The following is a 21,982-nucleotide window of genomic DNA, read 5'->3' on the forward strand; positions in this document are numbered from 1 at the left end:
CACACACACACACACACACACACACCGCCCGCTCACACACACACCGCCCGCTCACACACACACACACACACACTTTGGAGAATGGGGAGGACACCTGATATTTATCTTTGGAAATTTCATCTCATTAGCTCAATGCACCGGTTCACTGTGGCTTTCTGTGTACCATGAGTGACATACCCCCCTGGAGAAGCCAGTATCACATCTGCAAGGTCCCCTTTATTTACACTTGGGGAGTCTTTGACATAGACAGGATGCAGAGCTGGCCTGAGAAATGGCAGATGAAGTTCAACCTGGATAAATGCAAAGTGATGCATTTCGGAAGGTCAAACTCGAATGCTGAATATAGGATTAAAGACAGGATTCTTGGCAGTGTGGAGGAATAGAGGGATCTGGCTGTGCAAGTACATAGATCCCTCAAAGTTGCCACCCAAGTGGATAGGGTTGTTAAGAAGGCATATGGTGTTTTTGGCTTTCAGCAATAGGGGGATCAAGTTTAAGAGCCGCAAGGTTTTGCTGCAGCTCTACAAGACCCTGGTGAGACCAGACTTGGAATATTGTGTCCAGTTCTGGTCACCTTACTACAGGAAAGATACAAAGGCTTTGGAGAGGGTGCAAAGAAGGTTTACCAGGATGCTGCCTTACGAAGAAAGGTTGAATAAGCTCGGATTTTTCTCTCTGGAGAGAATGAGGAAGAGAGGAGACCTGATCGAGGTGTACAAAATAATGAGAGTCAATAGCCAGAGACTTTTCCCCAGGGCAGGATTGACTGGTACAAGGAGTCATAGTTTGAAGATATTAGGAGGAAGGTATAAAGGAGACGTCAGAGGTAGGTTTTTTACACAGAGAGTTGTGAATGTATGGAATGCGTTGCCAGCTGTGGTGGTGGAAGCAGAGTCATTGGGGACATTTAAGCGACTGCTGAACATGCACGTAGACAGCAATGAATTGAGGGGTGCGTAGGTTAAATTCCTATATTTTACATTAGGATTAAACCTCAGCACAACATTGTGGGCCAAAGGGCCTGTCCTGTGCTGTACTTTTCTATGTTCTATGTTCTATGACCTAACTCCCTCAGAGCCAGCTCTCAGAGTGAGCAGAACCCCCCGACCCTCTGTTCATATCTGTCAGCCAGGGCTCCCTGATTGGACCAGGTTAACAGCCCCATGTTGGGGAACTCCGATTCTCTGTGGTCTCACTGGCTGACCCCATGATAATCCTTACCAGGAACAGGAACTGGTGCGGTTAAACACTTTCACAAGGCTTGACACGTCAGTAACCCATGGAGTTACAATGAATTGTAGATGGGAACAGCGTAAGAAATGCTCTCTGTTCACCCAAGAGAACACTAGAGAGGCCTAACAGGAGGAAGGGGGTGTCTGTCAAACAGGAAACGGTGTTTCCTGTCGCTGGAACCAGGAGACGTCATGAACTAGAGCAGGTAGCATAGAAAGCAGCTGCAGAGAGGAAAGACAAACTGGGGACAGAGGAACTAAAGGACAACAGCTATGATGAAGCACAGGGGAAGGGACATAAAGAGGCAACAAAACAAAATGGTCCAAGGGAAATGGGAGATGTTCACAGAACAGACTGCAGTCAGAGGAAAGGCCCTTCGACCCATCGAGTCTGTGCCAACCAGAAACCATCAGCTCAGTATTCGAATCCCATTTTCCAGCACTTGGCCCATCAATGTCTGAGAAATGGAAAGGTGCAGCCAGAAGATACGGCAAGACCGGTTCAGAGAGCTGGGCCATCCGGAAAATGGGAGTGGCGTTCCTGGTCTGAAATTGGGTAAAACCGTGTGGTTCCCGAAGGGTTTATTAGAGCACCGTGGGACAGAGGGGAAGCCCAAACGAAGGTAGCTATCACTGAGGCTGTGGATCTGTCAGAATGGTGCAGGCTGTGTGCTCCATCGGTCGGTCAGTCCCTGTGGAGATGGACAGACAGACAGATACTGAGTTCATGGAGGGAGCCTAGGGGAGAACGCTCATTCACCCATCCAGTGGGTGAGAGTGAGGGTGAGGACAGGCAGGAACAGGCCCTCGCTGGGAACCCACTGCCCCGGGTATTTGTTCAAAAACAACTGAAGGAAGCAAGATGTTTGCAGTCCCTCACATCTCTGCGGCTCTGAACTGACCACAATCCACTTCACAGAGCGTCTGTGCCTTCAAAGCGTGAGTGAAGCTAATTTTCATGTGTGTTCTCAGTGGTCATGTAGAGGACTGAATGCATGCTGTGCAGTGACACAAGAGGAACAGCTTTAGGCCATTGCGCTCTTGGTGTCTGCTTTATGATTCACTGATCTGATCGAGGCTTAGAGATGGTACAGGGTAACGACCTTAACTATTTATCCTGTCCATGCCTCTCATGATTTTGTAAACCTCTATAAGGTCACCCCTCAGCCTCCGACACTCCAGGGAAAACAGCCCCATTCTCCAACCCTGCCAACATCCTTGTAAATCTTTTCTGAGCCCTTTCAAGTTTCACAACATCTTTCTGATAGGAAGGAGACCAGAATTGCACACAATATTCCAAAAGTGGCCTAACCAACGTCCTGCACAGCCGCAACATGACCTCCCAACTCCTGTACTCAATACTCTGACCAATAAAGGAAAGCATCCTATCTCTCTACCTCAACTTCATTTTCCTGCTTTTCCCCCATAACTCTTGATTCTGTCTTGGATTGAAAGATTCCGCAGACTCATTCCCTTATGAGAGTAGAAATTCCTCCTTGTCTCGGTCTTCAGAGGGAGACCCCTGAATGTGAGATTCCACGCTCTGACCCCAGACTGTCACAAAAAGGGAAGCAACAATTCCACATTGAGCCTGCCAAGTCCCATCAGTATCTTGTATGTTGTAGCTGGCTTGTGTCTGCTTCCTCTGAAATTCCCTCTGAAAGCAGTGCACTCCATTTCTGTTTGGAATTGGGCAACAGCAGGTGTGTGTGTGTCTGTGTGTGTGTACGTGTGTACATGTGTGTGTGTGTACGTGTGTGTGTGTACGTGTGTGTACATATGTGTGTGTGTGTACGTGTGTGTGTGTACGTGTGTGTGTGTACGTGTGTGTGTGTGTGTGTGTGTACGTGTGGTCACCATCCATCAATAGAGGTAATGGGAATCGGGCACTCGATCAGGGCAGCAGCAATGTCACTCCTTCCTAGATTGGTCATCTATCCAACCATCCATCCATCCTTGGGATCTTCCTATTCCACATGTCTGGTTCAGGTCCAGGGATGTGTCTGGCTGACACAGCAATCCTTTACCACTCCTCTTTACCCCGCACACGCGAATGGTGAACTGCCTTTTTGAACCACCGTTCCCCACGTGGTGTATGGATACCCAGGGCCGGCCTGGCACATGGGCTCAAGCTGATGTTTAAATCATGGGGATCAGTGTGTCATTTCCTGTGGACACAGCGGCCTCCTCCTGCTATTTGCACTGTCAGAAACACACTTGGCTTTTGACTCAATCCAACCAATTTGTCTTTCTCTCTGATCCAAGTCCCACCTTCTCTCCTTCTTCCCTGGCACCACCTCATACTTGTGTTCTCTGCAGAATAAGCTGGGGCCTTTGAAATAGGAACAGGAGTAGACCATACAGCCCATTAGTTTTACCCTGCCATTCAAGTGGGTTAAAAAAAAGGAAGTGTTTAGATAATGCCACGCTATAACAGGTATAGCGAGGTGGCTGTTTTTGGCTGGCACAGATTGGATGGGCTGAAAGGCCCGATTCAGTGTTGCAGACCTCAATGGCTGGTCAGCTTCAATGTCAGAAGGTTCCAGAAACCCTGTCAAGTTCTGGCCTTGAACCCACTCAGTGACTGAGCTTCCATAGCACCTTCTGAGATTGAAAAGCCTCAAGATTTGTAAGCCTGTGAATAGAAAAATTCCTTCTCCCCCCAATCCCAAAAGACTTTGCATCTGATCTTGGTTTTACATTCACTTCCCCAGTCAGGGGAAGGGTCTTGTTGGAGACAGAATTCTGAGTGGATGTTACACATTGGAATTTGAATGAGATCATGCTTCAATACGGTGTGTAACACACACACACACACGCGCACACACACGCGCACACCCACACACGCACACACGCGCACACACACGCGCACACCCACACACGCACACACGCGCACACACGCGCACACACACGCGCACACCCACACACACACACACACACGCGCGCACACACAGCAGCTCCATCAATCTCACGTCATCAGACAGTTCCAGGGATAATCTAGGAGAAGGTGAGGACTGCAGATGCTGGAGATCTGAGCTGAAAAATGTGTTGCTGGAAAAGCGCAGCAGGTCCGGCAGCATCCAAGGAGCAGGAGAATCGACGTTTCGGGCATGAGCCCTTTCAGGAATGGGGAAAGTGTGCCAAGCGGGCTAAGATAAAAGGTAGGGAGGAGGGACTTGGGGGAGGGGTGTTGGAAATGCAATAGGTGGAAGGAGGTTAAGGTGAGGGTGATTTGGGCAGAGGAGATGACCTGGGGTGTGTAGTGAGAGAGGGACTCACTGAAATCATTGTAGAGGGAGGAAGGCATCCTTGCAAGAGGATTCGCAGTAGGTTAAGATTCATGCCCGAAACATCGATTCTCCTGCTCCTTGGATGCTGCCTGACCTGCTGCGCTTTTCCAGCAACACATTTTCAGTTCCAGGGATTAGCCTAGTGAACATTTACTACTCTCCCTCTATGTCAGCTAAATCCTTCAGGACAGACACCATACATTCTGCACATGGACTACATGACTGCATCTTCAGTCTTCCATCTGATTCCTGATGCAAGGAAGGCAGACATTTGAATTTGCTTGTTGTCTAAAATCATACAATCCCTACAGTGTGGAAACAGGCCATTTGGCCCAACACCGACCCTCCGAAGAGGTATCCCATCCAGACCATCCTCCTATTACTCTGCATTTCCCCTGACCAATTCACCTAACCTGCACACCTTTGGACTGTGGGAGGAAACTAGAGCACCCGGAGGAAACCCATGCAGACAGGGGGAGGATGTGCAAACTCCACACAGACAGTTACCGGAGACTGGAATCAAACCCAGGTCCCTGGCGCTGTGAGGCAGCAGTGCTAACCAATCAGCCACCGTGCCATCCCCTTTGGGAAAACTGCACATTCGAAGCTGAGGGGCTGCTTCCTCCTCCTTCCAGGTCCAGGTCCCTGCACCAATGGGACTGAGCGGAGGTAACATCTCTCAGCTCAGAGGAGAGTGAGCTGTCAGAATCCTCTGTCCAGAGGGACTGTGGATGTTCCCGAATGAGAGTCCTATTCAACACTACAGCTTGACAGATGGTTGGACGAGGGGGTTGGTTGGGGACGGTGATGTGCAGAAAAACAGAGTGAAGACATGTGCTAACAGCTCAGGGTCTGCTGGGTTTTGCCCTGCCTTTCATCACTGTGTTGTTATTTGACACACGGAGGTGTGTGTGTGTGCACATGTGTGTATGTGGCTTGATCTTCCTCTGTCAGTTCTGAAGGTGAAGCACTCTGTCAGACTGTGAGAAGGTTAGACACAGGCCAGTGGCTTTTTGGAACCATTGAGGAAGTGGACATGTTGAGTCAATAACCTTGACAACATAGCTAAGGGAGCAAGCCACCAGCATCCTACCTGAAGAGACACTTTATAACTTGTGGAAAATGGTGCCAGCTATCTCATTTATACTGGGGCATGGGACAGAACACAGACTGGAGAGCCATCATTATATTGGCACAGAGAGAAAAGCAAGGAGAGGAAGTGGTCATGTTCGCAAAGCGCACCACTTTGACCAAGTCTGAGAGCTACCGTTCATTCAACAAGAAGTAGAGACACAACATTCCTGATAGAAGCAATCTCTGCTAACTAGGGAGGACAAGGGGAGCAGATACATGGGAACACCAGCCCCTGCAAGTTCCCCTCCCAGCCCCTCACCATCCTGACTTGGGAATATATCTCCGTTCCTTCACTGAAGGGAAATCCTGGAACTCTCTCCTGAAGGACACTGAGGGTGTACCAACAGCACATGGACTGCAGAGGTTCAAGAAGGGAGCTCAGCCCCACCTACTCAAGGGGCAATGAAGGATGGGTCATAAATGCTGGGCATCCACCTCCCATGGAAGAATAAGGAGAGAAGGATATCGAAAGCAAACTGCTCAGTTGCTTCAGTCGTGGCACACAGGGAATTGTGGATTAGTCAGATGATCAATCACCTCGACAGCTTTTCACAACACTGCAATGATGCGACACACTTTCACCTCTCTGGTGCCTGGTGTTTCTCAACAAAGCCAACCCATGGAGGTTCAGAACCCCCCCCATGGATCCACAGGGGGCAAACTGTCCCTCTTCTCTTGTGCTTTTTATGGACTCTAAAAATGACAGCAGCCTCCAAATCTTCAGCAGCAGTCAACAGTGGTGCGTGGAAGGCCTCTTCAGAAATACAAATGGAGAGTGTTTACACTCAGGACACCACTATATGATTGTATTGTCTTTGAACAAGGCTCCCATTAACAACACCATGTCCAGCTGCTGTCATGGCAACTGCCAGAAATATAACCTGCAGTTTCAAGTCCCAAACAACAGCCCCCTTTCTCATCCTGGGTCAAGAAAGAAAGGCCAGATTGTTCCTGAGAGGGGATGTATTGAAGTGGAGCAGAAGATGGTTTCTTTCAGCAGTGCAAAGACAAGTGAAGAATTGATGCCTTGAAACAGAGAGAGAAGTAACACTCTGAATCAATGCTTCATTATTGACTGGCAGAATAGAGTGTGGAAAACAAGACCCATAACCATAATCATCCTCACAAACTTTGCAGTAGTTAGTGATCGCCTCAGGTCCGGGAGGTGCTTTTGCATGATAGGGCTTACATCCGGATGGAACAAATGAAAGGAAACACTCTTGATGGAAGCCTTTAGGTAGAAGTGGTCACCACAGGGTCAGGTGAGATGTCTTATTTCCCCCTCTGACCTGCCCTCCATCTCTCCATACCTTTTGGTATCATTGCACTGCCTGGGATAGGCAGTGTTACTGAATGAGGGGTGGAGGTTAAAAGGAGGAGTGGAACACAGGTAGCTTCGTGGTGGCAAAATAAATTCAGTGGCGCGTAAAAACATTTCTTTCAAAAGGTCAAAAGGAGAGAGAAAAGGAGAGAACATTCGAGTACCTGTGCAGTAATGTGAGACCTACCTCTGGATATCTGACTTGGAGCCCTGTACATCCTGTCCCAAGTTTATTCATTGTTCCTGCAGGAAGGGTACAATTCCCCGAGCTCTCCTACACTGCCTGCATGCTGATGTTGTGGTGGGACTTGTTCCTGGGTACATAGCAGATCAGGCAGCTAAGGGAAGGGGAGGCAATGGCTAGACTATTCCTGGGGAACCTCAGTTCACACTCTGCAGACCTGTGCTTGAAACCCACCGGAGCAGATGGTAGAACTTAAATGCAATTTTTTTTAAAAAAATTGGCTTCAAGAATCTATTGTTGATTGTCAGGAGGAATAAAAAAAACCCCATCTGGCTCAGTCATGTCCTTCAGGGATGGAAATCTGCCATCCTCACCTGGTCTGGCTGACATGTGACTCCAGACCCACATCCATACTTCCCTCTGAAAGTGCTCAGCAAGCCACTCAATTCAAGGGCAATAAATGATGGCTATCCAGTAATGTCCACATCTCAGAAGTGAAGAAAAGCAGTTGGTTGAGTCAGAGGGGGAATAATTTTGAAAATGAGACCTCTTGGCTTATTCCCTAACTCCAATGGCATTGGGAATGTTGTTGATAGGCTCTCTACGTTCAGAATGTCAACTCCTACTAAAGGCAGTTGAAGCAATGTTGCTGAGCATTGGAACATATTGCTTGCTCAAATGCTCATTACCAATTAAAGGATTACATTCCAAAGGTGTCATTCCACCTTTTAATGAAGATGATGATGGTTGGCTGGTCATTGAGAGATTTCGAACAAGAGAGCTTTGGTGTGGGAAAACCGTGTTGTCACATGAACACAGCATTTCATGTGTTTTTAGTGCTGTAGACTGCATTTATTATTCGTCCCAGTGGAGATGTCACGAAGATGAATTCAATAAGGATCAAATGTCAGCTAAAATGCTTCCCAGTAAAATACAAACTGCATGATGGGAAGTTTTCCCTTTGTCCTCTTGAGAAACCAGGGCAGCATGTCAGAGTGAGGTCAAGGGGCATATTAAACAGCCACAGAGGCAAAGTGAGGTCATACCGTAAGCTGTTTGCATGAAAGATTTTGTAAACTCAACACGCAAATCCATCCACTTAAAACTCAGAATCCAGTGAGGTCTAAATTGCACCAGAGGTGACCTTTATAGAATCATACAACATGGAAACACTCTTTGGTCCAACTAGTCCATGTTGACCACATTCCCAAATGATTCCCACCTGCCTGCTCCTGGCCCATATCCCTCCAAACCTTTCCTATTCATGTCCTTATCCAAACATGTTTTAAATGTTGTAATTGTACCCACATCCAACACTTCCTTAGGAAGCTCATTCCACACACAAACCACTGGATAAAAATAAAACATTACCCCTCATGTTGTTTTTAAAAAAGTCTCTTTCTCCTTAAAAATATCCTCCCTCGCCTTGAAATTCCCCACCTTAGGCAAAGATCGTCGCTCTTCAGCTTATCTATCCCTCTCATGATTTTATAAACATCTTTGAGGTCACCCCTCAGCCTCTGATGCTCCACTGAAGAAAGTTGCAGCCTATCCCACCTCTCTTTCTATCTCCAACCCTCCATTCCCAGCAACATCACAGAACTGTCTCCAATGTAATACTAGCCCTCATGTAGCAGAGCAAACCAGAACTACATACAGTACTCCAGAACAGGCCTCACCAACATGGCATGGTGGCTCAGTGGGTAGCACTGCTGCCTCACAGCTTCAAGAACCTGGGTTCAATCCCAGCCTTGGGCGACCGTCTGTGTGGAGTTTGCACATTCTCCCTATGTCTGCATGGTTTTCCTCTGGGTGCCCCAGTTCCCTCCCACAATTCAAAGATGTGCAGGTTAGGGTGGATTGACCATACTAAATTGCCCATAGTGTTAGGTGCATTAGTCAGGGGTAAATATAGGGAATGGGTCTTTGCAAGATCGGTGTGGACTTGTTGGGCCAAACGGCCTGTTTCCATACTGAACAGAATCTAATCATCCTCTCCAAGCGCAACGTAAAATCCCAACTCCTATAGTCCAAGTTCTGCGCAATGAAGGCAAGCGCGCCAGACACCTTCATAACCACCCTCCAGGTTCAGCTCCCAAAAATCTTTCCGTAGTGACCTTCCTGACAACTTCTCAGCCTCATTGTGAGGTGGTGATTCAACTAAAGTGAGCAAACGGGTATTTCACCAACCCCTGTCCCACATAAACTCACTTGGGACAAAGTTAACAGACCTACACTGGAGCAACAATGAGCAGGAAGGCCATATTGAAGGTGAGATGTCAGGTCTATGCTGGTGGGTTATGCCAGTACAAACAGATCAGGCTGTCTCTGAGCTTGGAGCTATTCAAATGGGACTCCCTCGACAAATTAGCACCAAATTCCTCTTTTCAGATGCACTTTTCTGGAAATGTTTCATTATGTTGACACCCACTACAGATCCTGTCTTCTGAAGGCCAAAACTCAGTTTTCATCTTTCATCAATTGCACACGTCATGGCCTAGAGCAACAGTAAGTTAGCTCTTCACAATCAATATACAATTGCTTCAAAAATATTCCAAATGCACCACATTCCATTCCGAAGTTTGCTTGTTTATTGCTTAATTTTAGTTGTACACAGTGACTTTCTGCTACCCACATTACTGTACTTGCCCTTGGAATAGGATACAACTTCTGCTTTGGTCTAGGTTAATGCTAATCTTCAATGTCAAACTCCTCTTGCATTAGCTTTGCTCACTCAGCAAAAACAACCATTCCCATCTCCTTTCCCCTCTCCCCAGTCACATTCAGAGTAACCCGCAACACGTCACATTCAGAGTAACCCGCAACACAACCCATTCACTGGACCAGCTGTTATAAGTTCCCTTGAGTTCAATTCAATTCAAATCAGACCACATCCTGCTTCCCCTCCCCAACTCCCAAACATTGCACAGTTACCCAAAGTTACCCAATCATCTTTCTTTGTCGTAAATACTCTTTAACAAGCCAATCAGTAATGAGAGCAGCAGTTGGCTTTGCTCAGATTGCATTGCATTCCTGGGTGAAGGTGCTGGTTCTGAAAGTAGTTATCAGTGTAACCCTCAATTTTACTGAAATGATGTGGAGGAGCCGGTGTCGGACTGGGGTGGTTATAGTCGGACAGGTTTCTTTGGAAGCACTAGCTTTCAGAGCACTGCTTCTTCATCAGGTAGCTGGTCAGGCAGGATCTTTTACTATAAATTCTGTGTCCTATGATCCTGCCCAACTAGCTACCTCATGAAGAAGCAGCACTCTGAAAGCTAGTGTTCCAAAGAAACCTGTGGGATTGTGACCTGGTGTTGTGTGATTTTTCAACTTTCTTACTAAAATCTCACAGCTCTTTAACTGTAGTAGGCATGTTACAAAACTTTGGATACCCTGGCACTGAAAAACCTGCCTCAGTGAACTTCCATCAATATACTTGTCGAACGTTGTTCTGAAATAAGATTAGAATATGAGTGGTGCAGAAAGACACCACGACCCAGCCCATCAGAAACACCCCAGCTCTCTCAGGAGTATCTCACTCAGTGCTGTCTGCTACCATCCTGCAGATTTTTAAAGAAAAACCACATTCCGTGGAACTTGCTGAGGAAATAAAGCCACAAGGTTCTGCAGTTTTAAACAAACAGGAAAACATACCCTCACAGCGTTGGACCAGAAATGCAATCCCGAATACATAATCGGAACACTTACTTTAACACCCAGAATCTGGTCAGTCTGAGTAACAGACCTGACATCAATCACTGCATCGTACACAGTTAATGACAACCTCAATGATAATGTGGCTCATCATCATTTATTCAACGTCACCACGGATTACAATTCTTCACTTTGCTGATGTCACCCTGAAGCCCCCTTCTCAAGAATCATTCTATCCCAGACTGCCTCAAAGCCTGTCCCTGTTCAAGGCAATCACACTCGTGTCCTGGATTAATATTCCTCTGGACTCTGAAACTGTATTCCAGTAGTCATTAACAAGCATAACTGACAGTGAGTTTCATCAAACCAGTGTGTCCCTGAGTTTACCCAGAGATTTAATCTTGCTCAGTTGCATTAATTAAATATTGTTCATAGATATTTCAAATCCCACTCTCAACCACACTGATGCATAATCCTCACAGTTTCCTTCTGAGTATGTTATGACTTCCCCTAACACAGAATCAATAACCTTCCCTTTTTTGTGAGTTCCCCACAACTTCTTCAGACTCCTGACTCCCAATCCCAGCTGCTTCCTAATTCCGAGACCTTCTTCCTGAGTTTGTTCGAACAGTACTACCCTGCTCTTGCCTCATTCTTTCCTACAGGACTATAAGAAACCAGCACACTCTCTCTCTCTCTCTCTCTCTCTCCAGCTGTCTGTGACCTGGGAACTGATTTTTGCTGACCCTGACCTGTCCCCATTGACCTCCTGAAACCCTTGCAGCCTCTGACCTCGTGTGGGGCTGAATCAAATGTTACCCTTTTGACGTTTTCACAGAATGCTGACTTTTAGCACATGGGAGGTTTTACATACACAGTTCTGGGGAAGGGTCACTGGACCTGAAACGTTAACGCTGCCAAAACTGCTAGGGTTTTCCAACAGTTTCTGCTTTTGCATCTGGTTTTCAGCATCCTTGGCTCTCTGGGGTTTTGTTTTTAACCATACAATTTCCTGCCTTCTCCCCACAGCTGTGAACATAGTTCCTACGTAATGAATCATTGAAAGCCCCCCCTTGCGAATGCCACAATTGTCCCTGAGTCCACCACTACTTGGAGGTAGTGTATTCCAAACCCTGACCACTCACGGTCTCAAAATGTTGCTTCTCACCTTGTAAATGGTTTCAAATCCATGTGCTGTGCTTCTCCATCCATTTCGGAAGAGGAGCAGGGTACAGCCATCTGCTGTGTCCTCACCTCTTGTGTTCTTGTGAAGTTTGATCAGATTTCCTCTCTGCCTTCTGCTCCCCATGGGGAACAGTACCAACCTTTCTGATCTAGCCCCATAACCGAAGCTTCTTGTCAGGAACAGTGGATATGGGAAATCTGTGACCAAAAGTGAACATGCTGGAGAAACACAGCAGTCTGGCAGCATCTGTGCAGAGACGAGGTGATTTCTCCAGGAATTGCTGTGTTTGGAGCAGTACCTGAGCCCTGTGCTCTCCCCGGTGTGTTCACACCCTTCCTACTGTGGTGCCCAGAAGTGTGCACAGTTTTCCAGCTGAGGTCTCATCGTGTCCCATCTCTGAAGATTCCTCCCCATCTCTTGCTGCCTCTCTGTCTCTGAGGTGACCCTTCCAACATATCTCTCTGTCTGAATTCCTGGTCACTGTGCTGACACCTCTCTCGATGTGGCTGGTGTTTGATCAGACAAGCAAAGAATGCTTTGGGATGTTTGATTACATCGATGCCACGAGATTGTCAATGTATGTTGTTACTGTGTGTTGTAACATCACTCCAGATAGTTGGCAGCATGTGGGATAAAACAGTTGACGGAGTTGTCATGGATACTGAAGACCCTGTGGCTGCACTCTATACCATTGACTGGACCAGTCAGTCATTAAAGTTACCAATAAAAGCTAATTGGCCATTTGGCTCAAGGCAAAGGGGTTGATTGCATTGAAGCATGGGGACGTGTGATAAGGTCGAGAATTCACATCACATGTTCCTGCATGCAGCCATAATGTGGTGAACTCCCCCTCTCAGTGACATGCAAACACTATAAGTGGCAAAAATCTCTTTGTGTTTCAGTTTTCCGAAGCCTTTTACCATTTAGATTACTTACAGTGTGGAAACAGGCCCTTCGGCCCAACAAGTCCACACCAACCCGCCGAAGCACAACCCACCCATACCCCTACATTTACCCCTTTACCTAACACTACGGGCAATTTAGCATGGCCAATTCACCTGACCTGCACATCTTTGGACTGTGGGAGGAAACCAGAGCACCCGGAGGAAACCCACGCAGACATGGGGAGAATGTGCAAACTCCACACAGTCGCCTGAGTCGGGAATTGAACCCGGGTCTCTGGTGCTGTGAGGCAGCAGTACTAACCACTGTGCCACTGTGCCGCCCAGTGGTTTGCACTGACGTTTAGGAAATACTCTAAGGGCTCATGCCCGAAACGTCGATTCTCCTGTTCCTTGGATGCTGCCTGACCTGCTGCGCTTTTTCAGCAACACATTTTCAACTCTGATCTCCAGCATCTGCAGTCCTCACTTTCTCCTCGAAGATTTACACCTCTATGCTTTCTACCTCACACTTTCCCACATTGTATATCATCTACCACGTCTTTGTGCACTCTCCCAGCCTGTCCAAGTCCTTCCACAGCCTCCCTGTTTCCTTGACACTACCTGTCCCTCTACCTGTCTTTGTGTCACCTGCAAACTCAGCGTCAATGTTTTCAGCTCCTTTTCCCAGATCGTTGATGTATAACGTGAATAGCTGTGGTCCCAACACTGAACCCCCGTGGAACTCCACTAGTCACCGGCTGCCATTCCTGAGAAAGACCCCTTTCTCCCCACTATCGGCCTTCTGCCAGTCAGCCGATCCTCTACCCATGCCAGTACCTTGCCCCTAACACCACGGGCTCTTACCTTACTCAGCAGCCTCCTGTGCAGCATCTTATCAAAGGCCCTCTGGAAATCCAAGTCGATCACACCCACTGGCTCTCCTTTGTCTAACTTACTCCCTCTCTCCTCACAGAATTCAAACAAATCTGTCAGGCATGACCTCCCATGATGAGGCTGTGTTGACTCAGTCCGATTTTACTGTGCATCAGTACACCACTGTTAGCCTTGCTTCTTACCCATAACTGTGTTTCACCTCTCACCACCACCACCACTGCAGAAGCTAAAGTGATCAGGTTTCATGTGGGACTTGACCAAATGTTTCTTGGTAGGTATATTCCTGGAACAGGCCAGGGAAGGGTTAAATCAGGCAGGAGAGTGATGTTCCAATGGATTGGTGATTCTACAACCAAAGGTCCCTGGACTTCAGAAGGATGGTGGGGGTGTCTGATGGAAACCTGTCAAATTCCAACAGGATCAGAGAGGGTAAACACAGAGAGATGTACCTGATGAGCAGGGATTTCAGAACCAGGGGTCGCAGTCTTAGGATACGGGGTAGGCCGCTTTGGACTGAGCTGAGGAGAAATGTCTTCACCAAGAGAGTGGGGAGCCTGTGGAATTCTCTGCCACTGAGAATGTTTCCAATGGGGAATGAGTAGGGGTCTTAGGGCTAAAGGATTAAATCAGGAACAGGGGAGTGAGGGTGGAGGATCAGACCACATTGAATGGCAGAGCACACCGCAAGGGGCCGAGTGGCCTGCTCCTGTTCCTGCTTTCTGTGTTTCCAGATGACATTCAGTCTTCCCCTCGATAATTAATCCCATCACTTGACATTGAATGGAAAGAAGATTAATGGATGACAGACGAAGCTTGACGTGACAAATGTTAATTTTGCGCAGACCAGTTTCAAATGTCCTTGAAAGAGAAAAGACGATACAGAATGAAATAGTTTAAGAATGTGCCTGGAAGACTAATGGGTGTATCTGAATCTGTCCTTACAGGTCGGGGAGTGTTCAACATCACTGGAATGAAATTTTCTTCTTTGTCGATCATTTAGCTCACAAGTTCATCAGGTAAGACATGCTCACCTTCACACACACACACACACACGCACACGCACACACACACAGACACAGACACACAGACATACACACACACACACATTGCCTCAGAGTGAGACAGCAGAGACAGAGAGATGACTGGCCTCTTCGTTCTTTTCCAGCCCCCAGCTGAGAATGTCTTTTATTGTCTTCTCAACCAGAGGGACAACACTCATGACCTTAACCGAAGACAGGTGAGTAAAAAGCTTCCAGTGACCCCCCGCAGGAATGTGGCAACTCCCAAAGGACGCCATTTAGCCTGCTGTTTCTGTGCTGTCCCTTCAGAAACCTACCCAATTTTATCTTCCCCAGCTCCTCCTCCCCAGCCCACTCCTAGCACTGCAATTTATTGTTGAGAGCTTTCTTGAATCCAGCTTCCTTGGGTGACATTACCCAATTTCCCTTGGAGAGTCTGAGGATGTTTGGTGATTTTCTGCACAGCATCCTGCAGCTAGTCCACCCTGTTGCTGCTCCAGGACATTAATGCTGAAGGGAGGGAGTGGATAATGGAAGTCGGCGTTTATGCTTGATTTGAGCCTCCAACCATGTCTTCTCATGGAAGTCTGCTGTCTGAACCCCTCAGTTCCTACTCCCTCACGCATTTGTTGAGCTTGCTGATAGCTCCCACGTGCTCCATTCACTTGGAACACTGCCCCATGATCAGAGGTTGCACATTCTCACCATCCTGTAGCTGAAGAGTTTGCATTGAATTTCTGGGTGACTGCCTTATTTGCACGGCTTCAACTTCCACTCTTGTCCACAACTGTTTGCATTCTCTCTGGGTCTATTTGATCGGGGCTTAGATTTTCATTTATTATTGTCCCATGTACTGAGATACAGTGGAAAGTATTGTTTCTTTCATGCTAACCTGACAAATCATATCTTAAATAAAGACATCAGGGTAACAGAAGACAATGCAGAATGCAGTGTTCCAGCGACAGAGAAGGTGCAGGGAAAGATCGATGTTAATGTACAAGAGGTTCATTTATAAGTCTGACAGGAATGTGGAAGAAGCTGCTCTTCAATCTGTTAGCTTGTGTTTTCAGACTTTTAGATCTTCTGCCTGACTTTTGAGTTCTTACACTCAACACCTTTTAACTGCGAGAGCAGGACTGCGTAAGCTCAAATTTAATATTTTTCAAGTTAAATCATTGGATCCCTGAAGTGTGGAGGCAGGCCATTTGGCTCATCGGGTCCACATTGCTCCGAAGAGCATCCCACCCAGACCAACCCTTGGGCACTACGGGGCAATGTGGCATGGCCAATCCACTCTGACCTGCTTGTGTTTGGACTTTGGGAGGAAACTGGAGCACACCCACACATACACGGGGTGGGGGGCGAATGTGCAAACTCCACACAGACAGTGGTGGAATCAAACCCGGGGTCCCTGGTGCAGTGCTAGCCACTGAGCCACCGTGCCACCCCAGAGCTTGACCTGGTGTTACTTCATGAATGCACCCTCAGTGTGGTTTGAGAGCACTGCACCAAATTCCATGCTTTGGGAATGTTTATCGTTTAGCTGTCCTTCAAACATATTCCCTTCAAACGTCGGAGAAATAAATTTCAGGCATATCTGAGGTTAGGCTGTGGCCAGATCATTGCAGCAAGGACATGGGTAACCTCCTGGGAGTCCAGGTTAAAAATCTCCAAAGAAAGACTCTTTGGAAATCCATCCCTCAAGGCCAACATTCCTCTCGAGGTGATGAGAATGGTGCCAAACCCTGAACCTCTTTTCAATCCCTGTGTTTGTTTCTGTTTTGTTTCACCAGGGAACAAATTCGCAAAGGACTAGAGGAGCTGCAGATGGTGCAGCCTGGTGGGGACACCTACATGCATGAGGGCTTCGAGAGGGTACGTTGTTGGGAAAGTACATTGTTGGGCATTGCGGGAGAGCGAGTGAGCGAGCCAATTTCCCAGTCAGTCATTCAGGCTGGTTTTGGAAAGGGGGAACGTGGGACTAGTGTGGGGGAATGAGTAAAATCAGGGGAATACAGAGCAACGCTGACACCTTCCCCCACCCCGGTCACTGCTGCACATCAGTACAGATCAGCGTAGTCTCTGCACGGATATGTATCCAATGTAAGAGCTTGGGTTTGTGAAGAGCAAGGTTGCAAACACCTCGTCTTATGGTCCCATATGGACTGTGGTCCATCTGATCCAGCTTTGAGGGCAAGCCTCTGCTCTCTGGTCCCATCCTGGAGAACAGCAGCATTAGGTCATTCAGACCAGAGGAACTCAGAACATGCACAGGCCACTCCTGTCTACACTGCCATTAATGAGATTGTGGCTGACCTGATCAACCTCAACTCCCCTTTCCTCCCTTTTCCCCATAACCCTTCATTCCCCCTTCCTGATGAAAACTCTCTCTGTCTCAGCCTCGAATACACATATGCATGGGTCTGATCTGACAGTCACCATGGAGACATGGTTTACAGGGGGCTGGGAATGAAATATTCAGGACGACGTGACCTCTTGAGAGGACCGGGAGGGAGTCAGGGGTGGTGATGGTTTGAAATGGAGTTAGTAGGAGTGCCAGAGCTGAATTTGAACTGCAAGGTGTAGCGTCTATCCAGGTGGATGTGAGAAATAACAGGGAAATAAGGAGGGGTTGGAATTGTCCGTTCTCTAACAGGAGCTGTTTGGGGGGACAGGATACACAGTTATTTCTCACTGTGTCTGCAAGGGTTCTGTTCCTGAGTATCCCCCAGGAATGATGCGGAGCTCAGTAAGAGTGGGTTAAAATGGTTAAAAATATCACTGATATGTGAGCTTTGCCCATGGATGTGTATTTTTGTTGCTTTCATGATTTGTGGTTTTGTGGAAACAGAGGATTTACAGTAAATCAGGAGTTAATGGCGATAATGGAACAAAGGTAGGGCAGTTTAGTCTTCATGTCGATTAGGGTTCAGTGTTACGCAGCATGCAGAACAACATCTGATTTTGACTGAGTGTGGGAGTCCCAGCTTTTAACTGCTTCTCATTTTTTGCAGGCCAGTGAACAGATTTACTACTCAAGTGCTGAAGGTGAGTCAGATCGCTGTTGCAGGCACCATCACTGCACTGCATCTGAATGATCCAAACACTGTCGTCCACTGGAGTGCCAGTTTGCAGCTCCTTAACCACCAATAATCACACCACACAACAACAACCTGCACTGATATGGCACCTCCAACATTGCAAACTGTGCCAAAGCACTGCACAGCAACAGTGACCTCAGAACCGAGCGACAGAAGGAGATGTCTGCAGCCTACTCCTGAAATTGAAGTGGAGATGTTAAGGAGCCTTTTCTCAAGGACAAAGATAAATAGCAGCAGGAGTAGGCCATTCTGCCCTTCGAACTTGCTCCGCCATCATCCATCTGCTTTCTCCCCATGCTCAGACAGATCAATCATGCAGAGCATACTGGAGGGGCCTGTTATTGGTTTGTTTGTGAACAGAGAGGATCTTTGAACAGCACTGCTGACCGTCATATTGCCTGACTATTTCAAGTCAGGGAGAGCAAGTTAACTGCTGGATGCTGAGCACTTGCTGCAAATTTGCACATCTTTTCTCCAGTGTTCAGAGAGAACAGAGATGTCATTTCTTCCTATCAAAGTGCATGACCTCTCGCATTCCAATATGAAACAGCATGGGCCATTGTCTTTTTCGCCACTCACTGGTGGCAGGGAAAGACCATATTGTCGCTGTAACAGCGTTGTTTGCTTTGAGAGGAGTGAGGAAGGTCTCCTGAAGTAATCGAGTCCTGTTTCATATTGCAGGTTACCGGACTGCCAGTGTCATCATTGCCCTGACAGACGGTGAGCTCATGGAGAATCTCTTCTACTACGCAGAGAGAGAGGTAAGACCCCACTGTCAAATCCTACTGACTGGCAAAACTGTGATGCAATGTGGCCTCCCCTCTGCATCACAGGATCCTGTAAATGCAGAAACGTTTGCTTCAAATGTGTGTGACAATGAATGCACTGTAAAGCCACCCTAAACCTGTGGGAAACAATTCCACTCAACACGGTTGCACTTTGCTTCTCAAATCTTCATTTTTGGCCCAGGATCCTCTGCTGTAGTTGACTACAAGTGGTGTGGCTCATGACCTGAGCTTCAATTCATTCTTTCCGTGAGGATCTGCAACCCTTGTTTCATTAGAATCACGACAGTGTGCACAGAGGCCATTCAGCCCATACCAATCCTCCAAGGAGGATCCCACTTTGTCCAGGTGACAGAAACAGAAGCCAGCCCCAGTTCCTGGGGAGTCTGCCTTAGGTGAGCCTTGGCACATTCCAGCATTGGGCTGTGGATTAGACCAGTCCAGAGAAGAAGCTGCCTGGCAGAATATCACAATCAAGTCATTCACTCAAAGGGCTCTCATCCTGCTGTGACTCATTGCAGCTCAGCTGTCATTTCCGAAGAAATATTGTTTGATTCCTTTCTGAATACAGTGACTGCGTTCTGCATGGTAACCAGTTTCCCCTTGTGATGGCCCGGGAGCTTGCAACTGCTTCATGGTGGGTCAGCTCCAAGGTTTACAAGATCCACAGGCATACTCGGCATACTCTGCTGTCTCGGTATGCTCCGTACATTGAAGAGTGAGCCTAATTGTACGTGCACAAACACAAGCAGCTTCATGACTGGGGTCATGAGTGGGCTCACTTTCCGTCAGCCCTCCGGCTTTCTCTTTCTCTCTCTCTCCAATTCTCTGTCAATTTCATGCAATCTTGAAACTGAAGTGGACGAGTCAGAAGACCAGTGGGTTTTCAGCAGCAACTACCCAGAGAGGAGGAATCCTGCAGCAAGTAACTCCCCTCCTGACGCCCCAAAGCCTGTCCACCATCTACAAGGCACAACTCAGGAGTGGGATGGAATACTTCCTACTTGCCTGGATGGGGGCAGCTCCAAAACAGGTCAAGAAGCTGTAAATAAATTCTGTTTTGTTTTACACTAAGTGGTTGGGCCAGCTGTATCCCTCCTGGAATATCCACTATACACCTGCTTAAAACAACTAGCAAGGTTAGAGTCCGGGCTACTTTCTTGCACCTCCTGATGCTACCATCCAGGACAAATCAGCCCATTTGATTGGCCCCACATCCATCACCATCCACTCCCTCCACCACCGACCCTCAGCAGTAGCAGCGTGTACCATCTACAAGATGCACTGCAGCAATTCACCAAAGTACCTCAGACAGCACCTTCCAAACCCACGCCCACTTCCATATAGAAGGGAAAGAGCAGCAGATACATGGGAACACCACCCTCTGCAAGTTCCTCTCCAAGCCACTCACCATCCTGACTTGGAAATATAATGCCATTCCTTCAGTTCTTTAATAACACTATGGATCTCGTGGACTCTCCCAGATTAAGAAACCTCACCTGCACAAGGGAAAATAGGGATGTCCACTAAATGCATGAATAAGTAAGAATACGTCTTTCATCTTGCTGTCTAATGCCTCGTTCACTGGGACATTACCTGGAGGTTATTGATGCTGCTTTGGATTGTGAAAGTAGCACTCTCTGATCACCTGATAACCATGGTGTCAGACCCAAAGCACAACATCTCTCCTGTCCTGCTGATCCAACTGGAGATTGTCCTGCGACACTTCAATTAACAAATCTTCGGAAACGGCTGGTCAGGGGAAATGAAAGAGCAGCTGCTCGGAGAGCCTTTGCTAATGTGTGAGTGAGAGGAAAGGCTGCAATGTGAAGAGATCCTGGTTTAGGGACACTTATATAGAAAACAATTCCAACAGGAGAAGGATGCATTGACAAGGAATACACAGCAAGAGGCATCATTCCAAGGTGTTTTGAAAGCTTACCAACTCATGGGCTTGACATCAAGCTGCCCAAGATACGCAGAAAATTCCCAGATAAAATCTGTCTTCTCATCCATACTGTCCTGTTGACTTTCTGCTTCATCTGAAAATGGACAATATTTGTGAGGCTAGGCTGGTGAAGTAGACAGGCAGGAGGCTGGAAGAACACAGCAAGCCAGGTAGCATCAGGAGGTGCAAGAAAGTAGCCCGGACTCTAACCTTGCTAGTTGTTTTAAGCAGGTGTATAGTGGATATTCCAGGAGGGATACAGCTGGCCCAACCACTTAGTGTAAAACAAAACAGAATTTATTTACAGGCTACAGAATACTGAATAACTTAACCTATCTGAAAACACAACAGATAATCCCAACTTAATGATGCTGTTCCAAATACCTGCAACAATCCCCATTAATTTGGTACAAAAGGAAACATCAAACCCAAGGTCTTACAGGAGAGATAGAGAGAGAGAGAGAGAGAGGTGGCGGAGAGATACAGCATGGAACACCTTCTTCCATGGAGCTGTTCCTTCTAGATTTCCAACTAACAACTGACCCAGCAGCTCCAAACATCCAGAATGTTAAAACCCAAACCAAACCAGAGAAAAGCTGAGCTGAGAGAACTGGCCACTCCCCTTTCATTGTACAAGTGTTTCTTTAAAAATTTGAAAGTTTCTTCAAGTCTATACACCCAGATGTTTTGGAATCTATGCATTTACAACCTCTCTGAAAAAAAACCCAAGGACAACCTGACCTTGTTAAAGGAACAGCATCGTCACATGATAGCAACTCATTCAGGTTGTACCCAGCACCTGTATTCACTGATCACTACCTCACCATTCCACCCCTCTTTCCACCCAAAACCCTCCCCCCTCCTTTATCTGCAGCTCCCCCTCCACCCAGCCCCAGTCCTGAAGAAGGGTTCCACCCTGAAACATTGACTTCTCCCCCTCCTGCTGCTGCCAGGCTTGCTGAGTTCTTCCAGCCTCCTGCTTGTCTACCTTGGATTCCAGCATCTGCAGTCCTTTTTGTCTCTGACTGTGTCCATGAAGCAGCCAAGGCTGATCCTATTTCTAGAAGTTTCTAAACCCCCTCACATTGGATTGATATTCGAGCTGAAGCTGAGAGAAATGATGTGTCCTCTGCTTCCAACTCCTTCTGGACAAAGGAAACCACTGAGCCATTCTGTTCAAATGGACCAGGTCACCCTGCATTGGAAACTTAAATAGGGGAGTGAAAGCTGCAGGAACTTGCATCAACAATATTAAACAAAGAACAGCAGAGGCTGGGAGATCTGAATCTCAGCCCTTCCTGATGGAGAGTAACCAGACTGGAAATGTTAACTCTTGTTTCCTTCTTACGG

General features: G+C 47.3%; 1 protein-coding gene across 2 annotated transcripts in view; it reads left to right on the top strand.

The window, feature by feature from the left end:
* Positions 1-21,982, top strand: part of LOC122543053 (anthrax toxin receptor 1-like) — a 142,149-nt gene that overhangs the window by 11,908 nt on the left and 108,259 nt on the right. For both annotated transcript variants that reach the window (XM_043681251.1, XM_043681250.1), the window contains exons 2-6: positions 14,724-14,795; positions 14,945-15,016; positions 16,592-16,673; positions 17,813-17,846; positions 18,581-18,660. In XM_043681251.1, coding sequence (XP_043537186.1) covers positions 14,724-14,795; positions 14,945-15,016; positions 16,592-16,673; positions 17,813-17,846; positions 18,581-18,660 — 340 coding nt within the window. The remainder of the gene's footprint in view (positions 1-14,723; positions 14,796-14,944; positions 15,017-16,591; positions 16,674-17,812; positions 17,847-18,580; positions 18,661-21,982) is intronic.

This window comes from Chiloscyllium plagiosum, chromosome 42 (assembly GCF_004010195.1).
Source record: "Chiloscyllium plagiosum isolate BGI_BamShark_2017 chromosome 42, ASM401019v2, whole genome shotgun sequence".
NCBI classification, from domain to species: Eukaryota; Metazoa; Chordata; class Chondrichthyes; order Orectolobiformes; family Hemiscylliidae; genus Chiloscyllium; species Chiloscyllium plagiosum.